The sequence below is a fragment of the Palaemon carinicauda genome, chromosome 8, assembly GCF_036898095.1.
Source record: "Palaemon carinicauda isolate YSFRI2023 chromosome 8, ASM3689809v2, whole genome shotgun sequence".
NCBI lineage: Eukaryota > Metazoa > Arthropoda > Malacostraca > Decapoda > Palaemonidae > Palaemon > Palaemon carinicauda.
In genome coordinates, this window is record NC_090732.1 from 130,672,757 (window position 1) to 130,689,935 (window position 17,179).

At 44.1% G+C, this 17,179-nt stretch overlaps 1 protein-coding gene across 3 annotated transcripts in view; it reads right to left on the minus strand.

The window, feature by feature from the left end:
• LOC137645929 (vesicle transport protein SEC20-like) overlaps positions 1-17,179 on the minus strand; it is an 89,315-nt gene that overhangs the window by 57,188 nt on the left and 14,948 nt on the right. For all 3 annotated transcript variants that reach the window (XM_068378987.1, XM_068378985.1, XM_068378986.1), the window contains exon 2: positions 3,407-3,495. In XM_068378987.1, coding sequence (XP_068235088.1) covers positions 3,407-3,490 — 84 coding nt within the window. In that variant the 5' untranslated portion in view covers positions 3,491-3,495. The remainder of the gene's footprint in view (positions 1-3,406; positions 3,496-17,179) is intronic.

Here is a 17,179-nt window from a genome sequence, read left to right on the forward strand (position 1 = left end):
AGGGAGCAACCTTAGTCTTACGAGCTGAAGAGGCCACAAGATCATGAGTGTCCTTCTGAATCAGGGCCGCAGACAAGTCCTTGATAAGCTCTTCGGGAAACAAGAACTTAGAAAGCGGAGCGAAAAGGAGTTGAGACCTTTGACAAGGTGTGATGCTGGAAGAAAGAAAGGTGCAAAGTTGCTCCCTTTTCTTAAGAACTCCTGACACAAACATTGAAGCAAGCTCGCCAGATCCATCCCGAATTGCTTTATCCATGCAGGACATTAAAAGCATTGCCGAGTCCTTGTCCGCAGGGGAGGTCTTCTTGCTAAGGGCCCCCAGGCACCAGTCTAGAAAATTGAACATCTCAAAGGCACGAAATACACCCTTTAGGAAGTGGTCTAAATCGGAGAAGGTCCAGCAAACCTTAGAGCGCCTCATTGCTGTTCTACGAGGAGAGTCGACCAAACTTGAGAAGTCAGCCTGGGCAGAGGCAGGGACTCCCAAGCCTGGTTCCTCTCCTGTGGCATACCATACGCCCGCCTTAGAAGTGAGCTTAGTAGGTGGGAACATAAAGGAAGTCTTCCCTAGTTGCTGTTTAGACTGCAACCACTCCCCTAATATTCTTAAAGCTCTCTTAGAGGACCTAGCAAAGACGAGCTTAGTATAAGTTGACTTAACAGGCTGCATGCCCAGCGAAAACTCAGATGGAGGAGAGCGGGGGGTAGCAGAGACAAAATGGTCCAGGTATACCTCTCTGAAAAGAGCCAGGACCTTACGAAAGTCAATGGGTAGAGGAGAAGACTTGGGTTCTTCCACGTCTGATGAGGGATCCAGGTGCGCAGCTTCCTCCTCAGAAACCTCATCACCAGAGTGTAGCGAAGTGAGAGGTAATGTAACAGTGGTATGCTGAACAGCAGAATCTGAACAAGCGGGTGCATAAACGCTTGTGGTTTCATCCTCAAGTCTCTGTTGCTGAGTTAAAACCTGAGGTTCAGGCTGCAAAGACTGGTCAAGAAGAGTAGAGGAAGGTAGGCGCATGGGTTGAGGTGGCTGACTCCTGGCATGAGTTTCTTGTCTCAAGAGTTGCGCTTGCTGTAAGGGTTGCGGATGCGCAGTAGCAGGTTCCTGAGGAACGAGTTGAGGTTCCTGAGGTGTGAGCTGCGAGAGTTGAGGTAGCGGCTGCGCAGAACGCAGTTCTTGTCTCGCGAGTTGAGGTTCCTGAGGTGCTAGCCTAAGGAGTTGAGGCTCTCGCCTTGAGGAGGGTTGAGGTCGCTGCAGCGAGTGCTGAGGTGGCTGCCTCATGGATGGAAGAGGTTGTCGTACCTCAAGAGATTGTTGCCTAGCTGGTGGAACCGCAAGCGGAAGCGGAGGAAGTAAGGCATAAGACTCCTGCTCCCATTGCTGAGGTTGCCTTAAGGAAGGCGGAGGTTGCTGCACACCGCTGGTAACTGGCAACTCAGTACGCGGTAAGGTATCCTGAGGAACCTCAACTTCGTACGCCTGGCAGACTGGACTGCGGTTAGGCGGAGCGATCGCAGGAGGAGGTGTAACCTTCTCAGCCTGACACTCACGCATTAAGACCGCAAGCTGTGACTGCATGGACTGCAGCAAAGTCATCTTGGGGTCGACAGACGCTAAGGTCTGCTGAGGCAAAGCCTTAACAGAAGATGAGGTCTGTTGCGGCATCACCTTACCCCTCTTAGGAGGTGTGCAGTCACCTGATGACTGCGGAGAGTCAGAGCTAATCCAATGACTGCAACCAGGTTGTAGAGCTCTTGAGGTCTGGACTTTGCGTTTGAGAGGTCTTGAGACCTGAGTCCAGCGTTTTCTCCCTGACATTTCTTCAGCAGACGAGTAAAAGACGGGCTCAATCGTCTGCGGGTGGGAGTGACGGTCTCTGTAAGACACGCCCGCAACCACCGAGGATACTTCTGTGCGCCGATCAAGGCCTGCTGAACCCTTTTGCCCTTCGACATTCCTTCTCCCCTGGGCTTGGGAGCTTGCAAGAGGTCCCGGACTGGGAGGACGACTGGCACGCACAGAAGTACCCTCACGCACCACACTGACACTGACACTAGCACTTGGCACCGCACTGACACTAGCACTTGGCACAGCACTGGCACTATCACCTCCCACTGCACTTTTGACCTTAAGTTCTTTGACTTCTGCCATAAGAGACTTATGGTCACTAACCACCGATTCCACTTTGTCACCTAAAGCCTGAATGGCACGCAAAACATCGGACATATCAGGTTGAGCACAAATAGTAGGTTCGGGGGTAGCCACTACAGGGGGAGGAAAAGGTTGAGGATCATGAGGTGAGGAAAAAAGTGAAGAGCGAGAAGAACTCCTCCTAACTCTCTCTCTCTCTAACTTGGTTGAATATTTCAGGAATCGAACAAATTCAAGTTCCGAAAGACCGGCGCATTCCTCACATCGATCTTCCAACTGACAGGGTCTTTCCCTACAGTCAGAACAAGCGGTGTGAGGATCAACCGAGGCCTTCGGAATACGCCTATTACGAGACCTACATCGTCTATGGGGTGGGGCTTGTGAAAGGTCACACATCTTGAATCAAAGAGTTAGTCAAGGGGGATTCCAAATCAAGCAAAAAGATCGTTAACCATTAAACAAAACTAAATAAAAGCTATCTAAGCTAATAGAGAAGTTTCCAGTATAGCGAAAGCCGAAATCTTAGAGAAATACTTCACCAAAAGCCGTGAACAATACTCCAAAATTATAAGCGTATCCCAGAACGTCTTGCCGGAAGCACGACAGAGGAAAAATTGAAGTGGTGTCAACAAGAAGTACTGCAGTACCTGGCCACAGGTGGCGCTGGTGAGTACACCCCCTTCTAGTATAGTGATAGCTGGCGTATCCCTCCCGTAGAATTCTGTCGGGCAACGGAGTTGACAGCTACATGATTATCGGGTAAGTTTAATATTGGAAAGTGACTGTTTCAACCCAAAGGGTAAAAAGGAAGAGGAGAACAGCCAGACATTCTACCTCGCCTAGACTTGAGTCACAATCGCTATTCTAGACAAGATGCTACTTGTCCCATGAGAGAGCTAGGCTCATAACATGACTTGTTAAGTGGCGACTATAGGACCAAGTATAAGGTTATCTAGGGAACAAGTGTCCAAAAGTACAGGAGAAAATAAGCTGGAAAGCAAAATTCGGACAAAATATCTAGACAGTGCAAGAACGTCTGTTCCTACTGACAGCTGCTATCAAAGTAACTACTCAGTGAGCAAGCAGATGGGCAGGGCTTCCCCACTCACAGTCAGGTAAATACCGACCACCTGTTCACAAATTGTTATCTCTCCTATGTAAAAGACAAAGGTTTGTAATTCTACCGGAACAAATAGAATTTAGTTAATTTTATCTTTGTTAACGGACTACCTGTATGTTAAAGATTCTTACCTGTACGAGACTTTTGATAGCCATGTCATATTTAACAATGTCCTGCTTCACAACATTCAAGTACACTGGATCATCCTGGGGCATTGTTCCTGCAAAAATAAATCAGTTCAGTAAAATATCTCAATTGGTACAAAGAAGAAATACTTCAGATTCCACAAATACTGTATACTGTATAACAAATTTGGAAGTAATTTATATTTTTCTTAATGATAAAAACCTTGAGTTATTTATAGGGATTATACTTTTGGAGAAGCTAGAAGACTAGCCGTAAGGCTTTTAGCGAGGTGTAATTACACCACTGCTAGTTAGCAGAGGGTAATGGGGTAGCCGGCTACCCCCCTCACACACATCTGTGTTGACTCGTCATTTTTTATTACAGGCAGGACTTATTGGGGGACAGGTGATGGCAGGCCAATTTGCATAAATAGCTCAATGTTTGTATCGTTACAAAAAATACAAATTACTTCCAAATCTGTCATTTGTTCAAAAACTAAATACAAACCCTTTCGCTATTTATAGGGATGACTCAACCGTTAGAAGGGTAGAAGTCCGAACCAACTGGCTGGTATTTGACAGGATTTTCATGTACATAACATGAAGAAATCCTGACGCATCGCTAAATTCTGTGCAAAGCACAGTTAACAGCCTGAGCAATCTGTGCGATTGCGTGATACAATACAGTACAGTACTAGCCGTGGGACTAGTAAAACTAAGAGTTCTCAGAAACGTAGGAATCTTTGAATGAACCATAGACTTTACCCAATTCCACCTCACAAGGGAATATGGAGACGATACAGGTACATATCTATACCAGGTTACACAAGGGAAATGGTTTTACCTGTAGACAGCCGAGGCCAGCTGTAGGTACTGTTCCCCCAAAGAAGGGAACATGAAAGAAAGAAAGAGCTAGTCATTCTTTATCATTCATCCCAGACTTAACCCTGGTTAAACTCAACTCTTCACCATCTACTACTTGTCCATCAAGGAGCATGAGCTGTTTAAACCATATATTGTGTAGCCACCACAGGGCCAATGGAGAACATTTTCATGTTCCCTTGGGTCACATCTTGCAGAATGTGAGCGGTAAAGGTCATTTGACGCTTCCACACGCTTGCTTGCAAGGCCTGCGTCTCAGAGTAGTTCTTTTTAAACACTAGAGATGTACTCATGCCCCTAACGTTATAAGCTCTAGGTCTCCTCTGTTCAGGAAAAGGATCAGGATTCAATGCCCGGTCTATGACCCTGCGAATCCAAGCCGAGAACATGTTCTTGGAAATCCTTCTCTTGACTTTCCCCGAGCTGACGAAGAGTGCTGACATTTCGGGACGAACTCCTGTACAGTAGTTCTCTTGAGAGAGCATCTCAAGTTTCTCCCTGGCATAGTAGCTGTTGATCTGGATCATTGATTATTTTTAGAAGGACTCCTAACCTGAATGGTTTGAATCTGGGATCCGATGCTGCCAGGAAAGAAGTCGAGTATTACCTTCCCCATCGCCGTGAATGAGACGTCATAGGCGGACCATGGAATTCTCCGACTCTCTTGGCCAAAGCCAACACGAGCGGGAAACCTGCCTTTAGGTCAGGTGAAAATCTGCTGCTTGGCATCCCGGGTTGTAGGGGGCACCCTTCAGGGACCGAAGGATGCGAACCATGCTCCATGGAAGAGGTCTAACTTCCAACTGAGGGCAGGCAGGCTAGAAACTGTATGAAGAGAAGACAATATTGACATAGAGGAAAAGTTAACTACCCTTGGCCTGAAGGTAAGGCTCAAGGCCGAGCGGTAGCCTTTCACCGTCAAGAACGAGAAGAGTTCCCCCCCCCCCTGAAGGTATCCAAAAAAACTCAGCAATGCTAGAAGTGGCAACTAGGGGGGAAGATAACCCATCCACAACACCAACCAATGAAGGTAGTCTGCTAGCCTCTTAGCTGGCAACTGGAAACTTCCAGAGGTATCCAAAACATCCTTTTGGCTGTGAAAGCTTCTCCGTGTAAGGGGATGTTGGAAAGTGTCCAGGTGTGAAGATATAGGGGACTTACGGCTCTATGGAAGATGTTCACATGTGGCTGTCTGAGTAGATTGTGTTATAGAGGGAGTTTCTCGGGACTTCCGTCAACACCTGCAGAAGGTACGGGAACCATCCTGCAGATGCCAAACGGAGCTAAGAGCGTCATCGCTAGGATGCAGATGATCTTACCTTGTTTCGCACACTTCTCATCCAGCAGCACGGGGGAATGGCTAAAATGCTGATGTTGTTCCACCACTGCTGGATGCATCCCGTCGTAGAGCCTCAGAATCCACAACTGATGAACAAAAGAGCGGGAGCCCATTGTTCAGGGATGTTGCAAAGAGATCCACTGTCGGGGAACCCCTCAAAGTCAGGACATAGTTAGCTACTGGATGATTCAAAGACGGTGCAGAGGCCACTATTTAAGTAACTGTGCTCAGATGATTGTGAGCATATTCCTACTGACTGGAATGAATCGAGCTGATATGGAAACCAAGTTGGCCTCCACCTATCTCAGAATACCCATGCTAGAAGACAAAGGTGCTGCGAAAAAGGTACCGCCCTGTTTGTTCTACGAAAGCCACTACCGTGGTGTTGTCGCTCGCCAATACCACCGAGTGACCCACCAGGAACTGATGTAACTGCTGTAGGGCTAAGAAGGCTGCCCTCATCTCTAGGAGATTTAAAAGACGGTATCATTCGGACTCTGACCAGAGCCCGGAGGCCGTGTGATACAGCAAGTGATCCCCCCTTTTCTTCTTTTCTAATGATGCATCTGAAAGGAGCCTCAAATCTAGGGAAGGGACGAGGAGGTCGACCCCTTGGCAAAGATTCTCGTCTGTCACCCATCTTCTGAGGTGAGACGAGGAGGTCGACCCCTTGGCAAAGATTCTCGTCTGTCACCCATCTTCTGAGGTCTGTCATCTGCCCAAGTCCCATAGAGACCAGAGAAAAAGGAGATCCTTTGTGCTGAACCATCTGGGATCTGGCTGCCACTGAAGAAGTTGAATTCGAAGGATTTCGATTCGGGCCCGACGAGCCAGAGTGAAACGGTGACCTATAAGAAGTAACCCCTGCTGGTTGAGAGTACGTCTCATAGAAGGAAGAGACTTTCCACCTTCTTCCCCCTTGAACCCCGTCGTCCTGAGGAAATTTCTGCAGGCTGATGACGATGATCATGCCTAAGAATGTCTGTCTCTGATAAGGAAGCAGAGATATTTTTCGAGTTTTACTTCAATCCTCAGATCGCGGTAAACTCTAGGTGACGACAAAGTGAGTCACTGAGCCTGTTAGGATCAACCAGTTGTCCTGAAATCTTCGGAGAACAATGCCGATCCTGTAAGGCCAGGTTGACACTAGGGTAAAAACTCTTGTGAAAACCTGAGGTGCCGTCGAAACCGAAGCCCCGCACCTTGACCTAGTATGCTTGTATGATCGTATCTACTTCTTTGATGACGGATGTCCTAGTATCCAGGAGTATGAGTCCAAGCAGTCGAGCGTGCATAGGAAGTCCTGTGGACTAATGGCTTGTTTGACCATATATGCCATCTCCTTGCCAATCAGAGTTTGATGAACCTACTTATTTCAGGAGAGGACAAATACTGGAGACTTCTATAGGAAAGAGCCAACTGTAGAAGCTCGGAGATACTTTGATGAAACATTTAGACCAGCAAAAATGATGTAATGCTCGAGTCAGGGGATTCGAACGGATGTTCGAATTCATGTAGATTATAGAAAGAACTGCTATCGCACCTCAACAGGTAGGTGGGATGAGAAAATGTGCCTGCTCTTTGTAGCTGAGCTGCAGATTCTCTGCACCTATTCAAAGAGATGAGTACAATACTGTACTCCAAACTTGTAAGAGGGGTTTACTCACTACAGGGTAAACCTAACTCGAAAATGAGACAGGTGTTATTCCTAGAGAAGACATTGACCTATGCTTCAGACTTTGAATTCCTACCACTGATTGGGAGAACTCAGGCTGAGAGAGTGCCATTGTCAAAGAGGTGACCAACAAAACCGAGGTCAAGCAAATAGTTGGTCGTATAAGCCTCTATGGAGGAGAATTCTGTGGATGGAGGGTTGAGGTTGCTTGTATAAGTCCCAAAGAGAGCAAGGGCCGACTGAGACAGAGAGCAAGAGGAGAGGATTCCTCGAATCGGAGTTGCTATAGCCGTAAACATAAGCATAAGCTGAATTAAATCCACTTGAACAAAGGGGATGAAAAAGAAATAACCCTGCAGGGTTATGTCTACCGATGCATATGTGAAGGACCAAGGAGAAGATCCAAGGAATCAGAACCTAAAACCATGAAAGAGATCTGAAAAGTTTTCAAACGTGTAGAGAGAAGTAGATGCAAATAATCCCAAAGAATTATGTTCCTCAAGATTCGTTCTGAATCACTAGACAAAGGCGGCAGAAGCAAATGGTCGGAAGATTTCTGTTGCGGCAACCGTTGTGTAAAACTTTCTTCTACCTGCCTGGTGGCGGCGTATAGGTGAGAGAGCATGCGCAACTAACGATGATATCATTCAATGAAGATGTCGACTTGTAAGGTAACCATATACTGTACCAAAAAAGTGGCCAATGGGAAGATATAGGGAGCAGAAGAGGCGACCTCGTCCCTAAGGCACACGGCACATCAGCCCAGTAGTAGGAGCAGGAATAGTAGTGGCTGTGGTGCGGAGAAAACATTCTTGAACGCTGACGAGCTGATAAAGAAGACTGACAACTGCATGTGCGTACCTTTCAAACAACTGCCGACACGAAGCGTGTCGAGAATTGAAGCTCAAAGAAGAAAATTAATGTATTGGGAAACCGAAGCCACTGTGAAAAAACAAGTTCCAAGTGGCAAGAGAGTTATTGAGCGCCATGGTTAACACTTATGCTTTATCCCTCCGTTGATGGAGAGTGCTGGGTTAGGCTCCAAGAAGGAAGTGTGTGCACAACTCCCTCAACTGCATGTCGTGGGAAGTACTACCAAAGTAGTGCAACTCGAAAACACCAAAGGATGACCTTCTGTGTCGTCTAGATGACAAGACTCGCAAGGAGACTCAAAAACAATCATAGAAGCTATAGCGCTTGAAAGCTCTGTGTACGACAAAAAGAGAAGGAGTCTTTCACTCGGAAAAGCAGTGTGCTAGCCTTAAGTGAGGATCGCAGCTGGTAGGGTTCTACGATCCCCACCAGAGAAAATCTCTGTCGAACAAATTTGGAAAAAATAGACCAAGGGTAGAGGCTTCTGAAATTTTTCAGTGGCTGTTGGTGAATCTACCCGCAAGCCGGAAGAGTTGTTCGTCAAAGGCGGAGGGCAACTTTACCTCGCAAGGAAAAGTAGTGAGCTGAGTAGTGCTCTGATACTGAATAGTGGTCACTACAGTGAACCCTCGCTACTTCGCGGTTCGACAATCGCGGATTCACCACTTCGCGGGTTTTTTCCATAACCCATATATATATATACATATCGCGGATTTTCCGGAAAATTCGAAAATACCGCGAAATCTGAAGACAACCAAATACGATATTTTGTTACCTGTAATTCCATTAATACTGTAATTAGTAATATCTGCTCTTACTGATTGTTCATTGCATTACATATGATATATAATTCAGCACAGAAAGAAATAAAACACGAAAAGAGGATGTGATCATACGATAATACAGTACTGTATACAGTACGTAGTAAAATTAAATCGAACATGAAACGCAAATCAGATGCAGTCATACCATATTAGAATGGTGTAAGGCTGCTATTGACTACTACTGTACGTACAGTACTACAAATGTAATGGATGTGCTTCTTTTCCATGAATCTTTTGTATGTATACGTACGTAGTACTGCATCCAATAATATTCTTTATTGCAAAAATCACATTTCGAATAAGCGTACGAGAGAGAGAGATAGAGAGAGAGAGAGACATACACACACATCCTACAGTACAACAAAAGCGTAAAATAGCGTACGTAAAGCTGTATTATTATTACAGTACTGTCTTGTTATTATTATTATTATTATTGTTGTTGTTAATAAAATTATTATTGTTATTATTATTATCATTATTATTATTATTATTACTGTATTACTGTACTGTACTGTATTATCATACGATAATTCAGTACTGTATACAGTACGTAGTAAAATTAAATCGAACATGAAACGCAAATCAGATGCAGTCATACAATATTAGAATGGTGTAAGGCTGCTGTTGACTACTACTGTACGTACAGTACTACAAATGTAATGGATGTGCTTCTTTTCCATGAATCTTTTGTATGTATACGTACGTAGTACAGTACTGCATCCAATAATATTCTTTGTTGCAAAAATCACATTTCGAATAAGCGTACGAGAGAGAGAGAGAGAGAGAGAGAGAGAGAGAGAGACACACACACACATCCTACAAAAGAATAAAACACTGTAGCATACGTAAAGCTATTATTATTATTGTTATTATTATTATTGTTGTTGTTAATAAAATTATGATTGTTATTATTATTATCATTATTATTATTATTATTACAGTACTGTACTGTATTATTATCATTATTTATTATTATTACGGTATTATTAATCTACGTACGTTCGGTATGCACGGGGCATCTTCTATGAGTTGGTAACCTACGCATCATATACTGTAAGACGGGTTGTGATTGGTTCACGCGCTGATAGATGACGAATCAGAACTCAAGTTTTGTTATCTAGCCTGTGATTGGTGTTTTGCCATCATCTCCTACCCGCAGCATCTAGGTTCTCGCGGGGCCGGATCGTCCACTTTCTCTTACCGCGTATCGCTGAGTAGACGTTCTTAAGTTTGTGAATCTGTGCTGTGTGCGACTTTTTTAAGTTGAACTTTTTGTCAAATCCTACTGTAATGGCTCCCAAGCGTTCTGCTTCTCTTAAGGCTGGTAGTGAGCCTAAACGCCACCGAAGGATGATGACGATAGCTGAGAAGGTGACGCTTCTCGATATGTTAAAAGATGGTAGAAGTTACGCGGCCGCTGGGCGCCATTTTGGCATCAACGAATCTACTGTTCGCTATATCAAGAAGGACGAGGCGAACATTAGAAAGACGGCTGCAATCACCTTTAGCAGATCAGCGAAGCGAGTCGTTACAACGCGTAATAAAACGATCGTACGCATGGAAGGTGCTTTAGCTGTGTGAATTGCCGACTGCCGGAAGAAGAACATAGCGTTGGATACGAACACCATCCAAACAAAGGCTTTGAGCTTATATGAGAATTTTGTTGCAAAGGAACCTAAAGACGACGACGGCAACCATGCTGAAGATGATGATGATGCAGATGATCCTCGACCAGGGACATCCACTGATTCCCAGCCTCAGAAACGTTTTTCCGCCAGCAAAGGATGGTTCGCGAAGTTTCAGAAACGCTTCGCCCTGAAAAGAGTTTCCCTGCATGGGGAGGCTGCTTCCGCTGACACTGCCGCTGCTGAAACTTATGTGAACCAGACGTTCAAGAATATTATCGCCGAAGGTGGATACAAGCCGGAACAAGTCTTTAATATGGATGAGACCGGCTTGTTTTGGAAGAGAATGCCGTCGCGAACTTTCCTGTTCAAAGAGGAAGCCAAAGCCTCTGGCTTTAACGCATTCAAGGATCGCGTTACCCTTGTGATGTGTGGCAATGCTGCTGGATTTTTGCTAAAGCCGGAGCTTATTTATAAGTCGAAAAATCCTCGCGCTTTGAAAAATAAAAATAAGAATCTCCTTCCCGTGTACTGGATGCATAATCAAAAAGCATGGATTACGAAGATGCTGACCTCCAACTGGTTCCATCAGTGTTTTATCCCGCAAGTCAGCAAATATCTCGTAGAGAAGGGCTTGCCATTCAAGATCCTTCTCCTTATGGATAACGCTGGTGGACACGCAACTGAACTGTCGCATGAGGGCATTCAGGTTGAGTTCCTGCTACCCAACACCACGTCATTAATTCAACCGATGGACCAGGGGGTTATCAGGGCGTTCAAGGCCCTCTACACGAAGAACACCTTGGCGGACCTCGTTGCGTGTTCGGATGCTGCCCAAGATGATGAGGATGAAGATTTTAACTTGAAGGGGTACTGGCGGCAGTACACCATAGCCACGTGCCTGCAGAATATTCAGAAGGCACTTCAAGAGATGAAACCTGCAACCGTGAATGCGAGCTGGAAGAAGTTGTTTACGACGACAAGGGATTTACTCCGTCGGAAATCCAACACTCTGCAATACGCAAATCTGTGCAGTTGGCTGCCATAATTGGAGGTGACGGGTTTGGCGACATGACGACTGAAGACGTCGACGAGTTGTTGGACTGCCATTCCCAGCCCCTAACTGACGCAGACCTCGAAGACCTGACGAAATCGGCAAGCGAAGAAGAGAGTGAAACCCAGGAAGAGACCCAAGAAAATGTCGAAGAAACGGGCTTAACATTAGAACGGCTTGCCAAGGCCTGCAACCATGCGAAGGAGTTGAAAGAAATGTTGCAAGAGTGGGACGAGGATATGGTTCGCTCGATGCAATTCTGCAACAAGATCGATGAAGACATGACTCCCTACAAAATGCTCTTGGATCGAAAAAAGAAGCAGCAGCAACAACTTCCGATCACAATGTTCTTCCAGCCTCGCAAAAAAGAGCCAGTTCCTCCTGCTAGTACGCCTTCGGAAGAAATTGAAGAAGTTTCCCAGGAAGAAGTTGAAGAGGTGTCCCAGGAAAAGACACCTCCGTCTGAAGAGACGTAAAATACTACCTGGCTGCACAGTAGAACACATCATCAGCTTCATCATCATCATTTCTACTGTGCAGCAAATTCATCGCCATCATCATTCAAGTTTTTCTTCAACTTCTTTCGTGGTGAGTACAGTAACAATCTTTATTTTTTACTTTAATATTCTTACATTCTAAAACTGTATTTGTGCCTCTTTTATAGTTTAGTACTGTACTGTACGTACTGTATGCATTAAGTTAAAGGGAAGGTTTTAAAAGTCTACATGTTGTAACCTATCATATTTTTTTTGTTTAAAATTTACATTTACGTACGTAAAACAATCTCTCTCTCTCTCTCTCTCTCTCTCTCTCTCTCTCTCTCTCTCTCTCTCTCTCTCTCTCTCTCTCTCTCTCTCTCTCGTAAATTGATTTTTTATGTTTAAAATTTACATTTACTGTACGTACGTAAAACAATCTCTCTCTCTCTCTATCTCTCTCTCTCTCTCTCTCGTAAATTGTTTTCCTGCTTTGCTACGTACAATACTGTATGTGCTGTACAGTACTGTATGATTTTATATACCTGTAGATACGGTAAATTATATTTGTAAGGTAACATATTTTGTAAATGCTTTTGCTGTAAATACTGTACTGTATCATTTTTTATCACTATCATCATGCGCGTTAAATGCCTTGTTTGTTCTGAGCGTGGTTGTTTACTGAGCGTATAGTACTTTATGACGCCGTCGTTTCAGGCGGCGTCATAAAGAAAAACATTTCATTTGGAAGTCCTAAGAAAAATACGTAAACTAAAACATTGGTAATAAAAAAATCAACATACAGTACTGTATAATCAATATAATCAATGCAAAAACTAACCTATACATATATGTGTACACTAAATGAGTTTGTTTCTTCATTATGATCAGAGATGAACGTAAACAAAACATTGGTTGCCATTTTTTATCGTGCTTTTTAGGTGTTTAGGAAACGCATGATATAAAATCGCCTTTAATTTTTGTGCCTGTTATAGTTTAGGGTGCTGTAGTACATGCATTAAGTGTTCTGTACATTAAAGGGTGGTTTGTTAACAGTACTACGTACAAGGGAAGGTTTTAAAAGTCCGAATATACATGTTAAATAAATATGTAAATATGATGTCACTACTTCGCGGATTTTCACCTATCGCGGCCGCGTCTGGAACCTATCTACCGCGATAAACGAGGGTTCACTGTACTAGAGGTTGTGACGAACTGCGTGCAGAGGCAGAAGAAGACTGGAATCGAGCAGAAACTAGACACGAGCTAGTCCGATTTGCCTCGTTGTAGGTCCTGAGGAGCGGGTAATCATAAGTAAAGGAAAACGTCAGGAGCTGGAAAAGATTGCTGGAACACCAGGAATCTGAAAGAGACCTGACGGGTAATAGTTAGAGGACAGGCGATCACAAGCTGACAGAAGATAATGAGCAGACAGGTAATCGCGGGCTAAAGAGGGAGATGAGGGCAATCATAGGCTGAAGGGTGACATGAGAACAATGGTGAGCTAACAAGCCATCAAGGGCTGGTGAGTGATCGCGGGCGGCGAGCTGATAAGCAGCTGTTGACGATCATGAGCTGATGGGCAACCGTTGACGATCATGAGCTGATGGGCAACCGTTGACGATCATGAGCTGATAGGCAACCGTTGACGATCATGAGCTGATAGGCAACCGTTGACGAACAAGAGCAGATAGGCAACAGTTGACGATCAAGAGCCGATGGTCGATGGTGGACAATCGAAAGCTGACAGCGTAGTTGCAGCAGGACTTGGCAAGGCGCGTCCGCTAGATGAGACGAGTCAACCTGGCGAGACGAGTCAATCTGGCAAGACGAGTCAACTGGGCGTGACAAGTCTTGCCGATTTAATCGAATCTACTAGGCGAGACAAGTCTTCTAAACAAGACGAGATTCTGGGAGAGATGAGACTGCCAGGCAAGATGGGTCCTCTGGGACAGACAAGTCTTGTGGGCGAGACGAGTCTTCCGGGAGAGACGAGTCTTCTGGGCGAGATGAGTTATCTGGGTGAGACGGGTCTTTTAGGAGAGACGGGTCTTCTGGGCGGGATAAGTCTGCTTCAAGAAAAAGTAACCAATTTCTTCATGCTCTAACGAACCACACTCCGATGGAATAGGAAATGGAATGGACGAGGCCAAACCACCTCTAAATCCTGTGTATCGATGACTACTCAGGAGAGGAACGAACCTGCAAACGGGAATAGCCGTCTTCAGCGTGATGATCAGGAACTGCCAGAGGCGCAGGAAAAAAAGCGTAGTAGCAGCAACTTCCCCAGGAACAGGAACATCCAACTTCACACTCTTTACATTGGGTGACTTAGCCAAACGAAGTGGTGCGGTGTCGTTAATGTTGAGGAAAAACACATAAGAATGAAGAGAAAAAACCCCACAGGTATACAACCTAACCCACAGACAGAAAGGTGTCCCTATAGAGGTACAGGATATGCTATAAGCTATGCACTACCTCTGCCAGTTGCCATTGCAGAACAATTCCATTTAAAATTAATTGGCTGAAGAAAAACCACTCAGATCAACCTAACCCGCGGATGGGAAAGGTGTTTCCCGAGAGGCACAGGAACATGCTTCAGACTACTGTATGTACTCCCTCTGCCAGATGTCAACATAGAACAATGATGTGCGGCGTCATCAGCAAAGAGGAGCATGACTGAAGTCAAGCTCTAGGAAGGACGCAAGTGGCCTTCCCTCAATGAACTTGCAGGGAGCAAGTGACATCTACATCCAAACAGAGGAGGAGTATCCACACAAGAACAACTCCACTGCGGTGGGCCTGAGTCGCTGCACTCTGAGAAGTGGGTGAGGCCACCAGCCTACAGGTTGTCCAGCATCAATGGAGAAGACATCAAAAGAGAATGGCACACTACACTGTCACCAAAACAATATCACTCACACTGTAATGATAAAAGAATGCATACATATATATATATATATATATATATATATATATATATATATATATATATATATATATATATATATATATATATATATATATATATATATATATATATATATATATATATATATATATATATATATATATATATATATATATATATATATATATATATATATATATATATATATATATATATATATATATATATATATATATATATATATATATATATATATATATATACATATACATACATATACCGTGTATTTACCATCTACTTTTGACATAAATTTCTGTGGATTTTCTCCCAAGTTCTTGTCTCAATTGTTATTCAAATCATAAAGATTTTGTTTCTCATTATCATGGTAACATAAAAACAATAATAAAGTACTGACATGTTGTATTGAAACACAAGAAGAAAGTGATAAAAAGGTGTAGTTTTTACGTATCCATTTTTAAGGGAATTTGGTTTGAAAGATCTCATTTGTATATTCTGTAGAATCTAATTTGTTACTTGTATATAATTATATTGAGTCAGAAAGGGGCAGCTCACCTTTACCCTCCAACCTAACTTAGTACACAAAGGGTTTTATGCTGTCTTATATTTTATATGGCTGTGTAAAGGGGGGTTGCAGCTCCCCTCTAGGTAAGGATACGGCTACTAGGTTAGGTAGTTTGTTTAGGTTAGCTGGTAGCCTTGCTTATTGCTAATTCTACATGTGTCATTATTCGTATGTTAAAACGGATTTTTTAATTCATTCCCCACCCAAAAATCCCGGTATCCCACTGGGGGTCCCCCAAGATTGGAAAGGTTAACAAATATGGTAAAAATAGTGTTCCTCCTCAAAAAAAATAGTCAGTTTTAGATACAGCACTAAGTAATTCATCAGAAAAAAAAATATCAAAATTATTAGTGGTGGAGCTATTGTATAGAATTACCAAATTCATCAGGAACACCTCTTTATTTTCACTGTAAGTAGTAAATGTGTAGGAGAGCTCCGCGGAAGATCTTGAAGAATTTAAACACCTACAATTCACTATTATATCAAATAGAACGCTTATATAATAGTCAATATATGAGCAGCTTCTATTTAACGAAGATATTCGTGTGTATAGTTATGTTTCACTTGGATTTTTTCTAAGTGTTTGTTTTTGTTTACTGTGTGATGTCTTGGCTAAAATGAGCTGTTTCACCGCCTTACTGCGTATGGCAGACTAGTTCTCGATGCTATTCTAACCAATAACAGGTGTTTTCTTGACGTCACACTGTTTGAAAACCAATCATGGCGGTTTTTACAAATCTAGCCAATGCTGACACTTATTACTTCACTTATCCCTGCTATTTTTCCACCAGTTACCACAGTTTACGTGAAGTTCCGCGGAGGAATATTTTTGCACGTCTCGGATCTCCCTTCAAACTGAAAAGCTCATTTTGCCGTGAAGTATGGAGCAATTAGCAGGACCTTCATCCCGTTCCGACTGTGTCACTTGTGACAATTGCTTTATTTCTTATGGGGATTTTTGTGTACATTATTCAGGGAAAGTTTACAGTATTTGCTAATTGCATTTGCTCAACGTCATGGTTTGATTTTGGCAGAGAAAAAGTGCCCTAATTGTGAAAATGTGTGCCGAATAGATTACAACAAATTAGCATTCCGGTGTGATCGTAGTGTGGTTACTCGTGGGAAAAGGAAGAGGAGGTGCAATTTTTTCGTGTCTTGTTTCAAAGGTACATGGTTTGGAAACGCAAAGTTAACTGTGGCCTTAAGGGGGGGTCGCAGGGGGAGCGGAGCCACCCCCGGTAGGCCTAGGTAGGGGTACAGGGCCCCATAGGCTAGGTTAGGTGGGTGTCTTAGGTTTGGTGGTGTCCTGAAAATTACTGTGGCCTTAAGGGGGGGTCGCAGGGGGGGGGGGGGGGGGGAGGGTCGCAGGGGGGGGGGGGGGGAGGGTCGCAGGGGGGGGTGTCGCAAGAGGGGGCGGAGGCGCCCCCCCCCCCCCCCCCCCGGTAGGCCTAGGTAGGGGTACATGGCCCCCAGGGTAGGGTAGGTAGTTGTATTAGGTTCGTTAGTGCCCCGAAAAATCACTTTTCTCCTCCTCCCC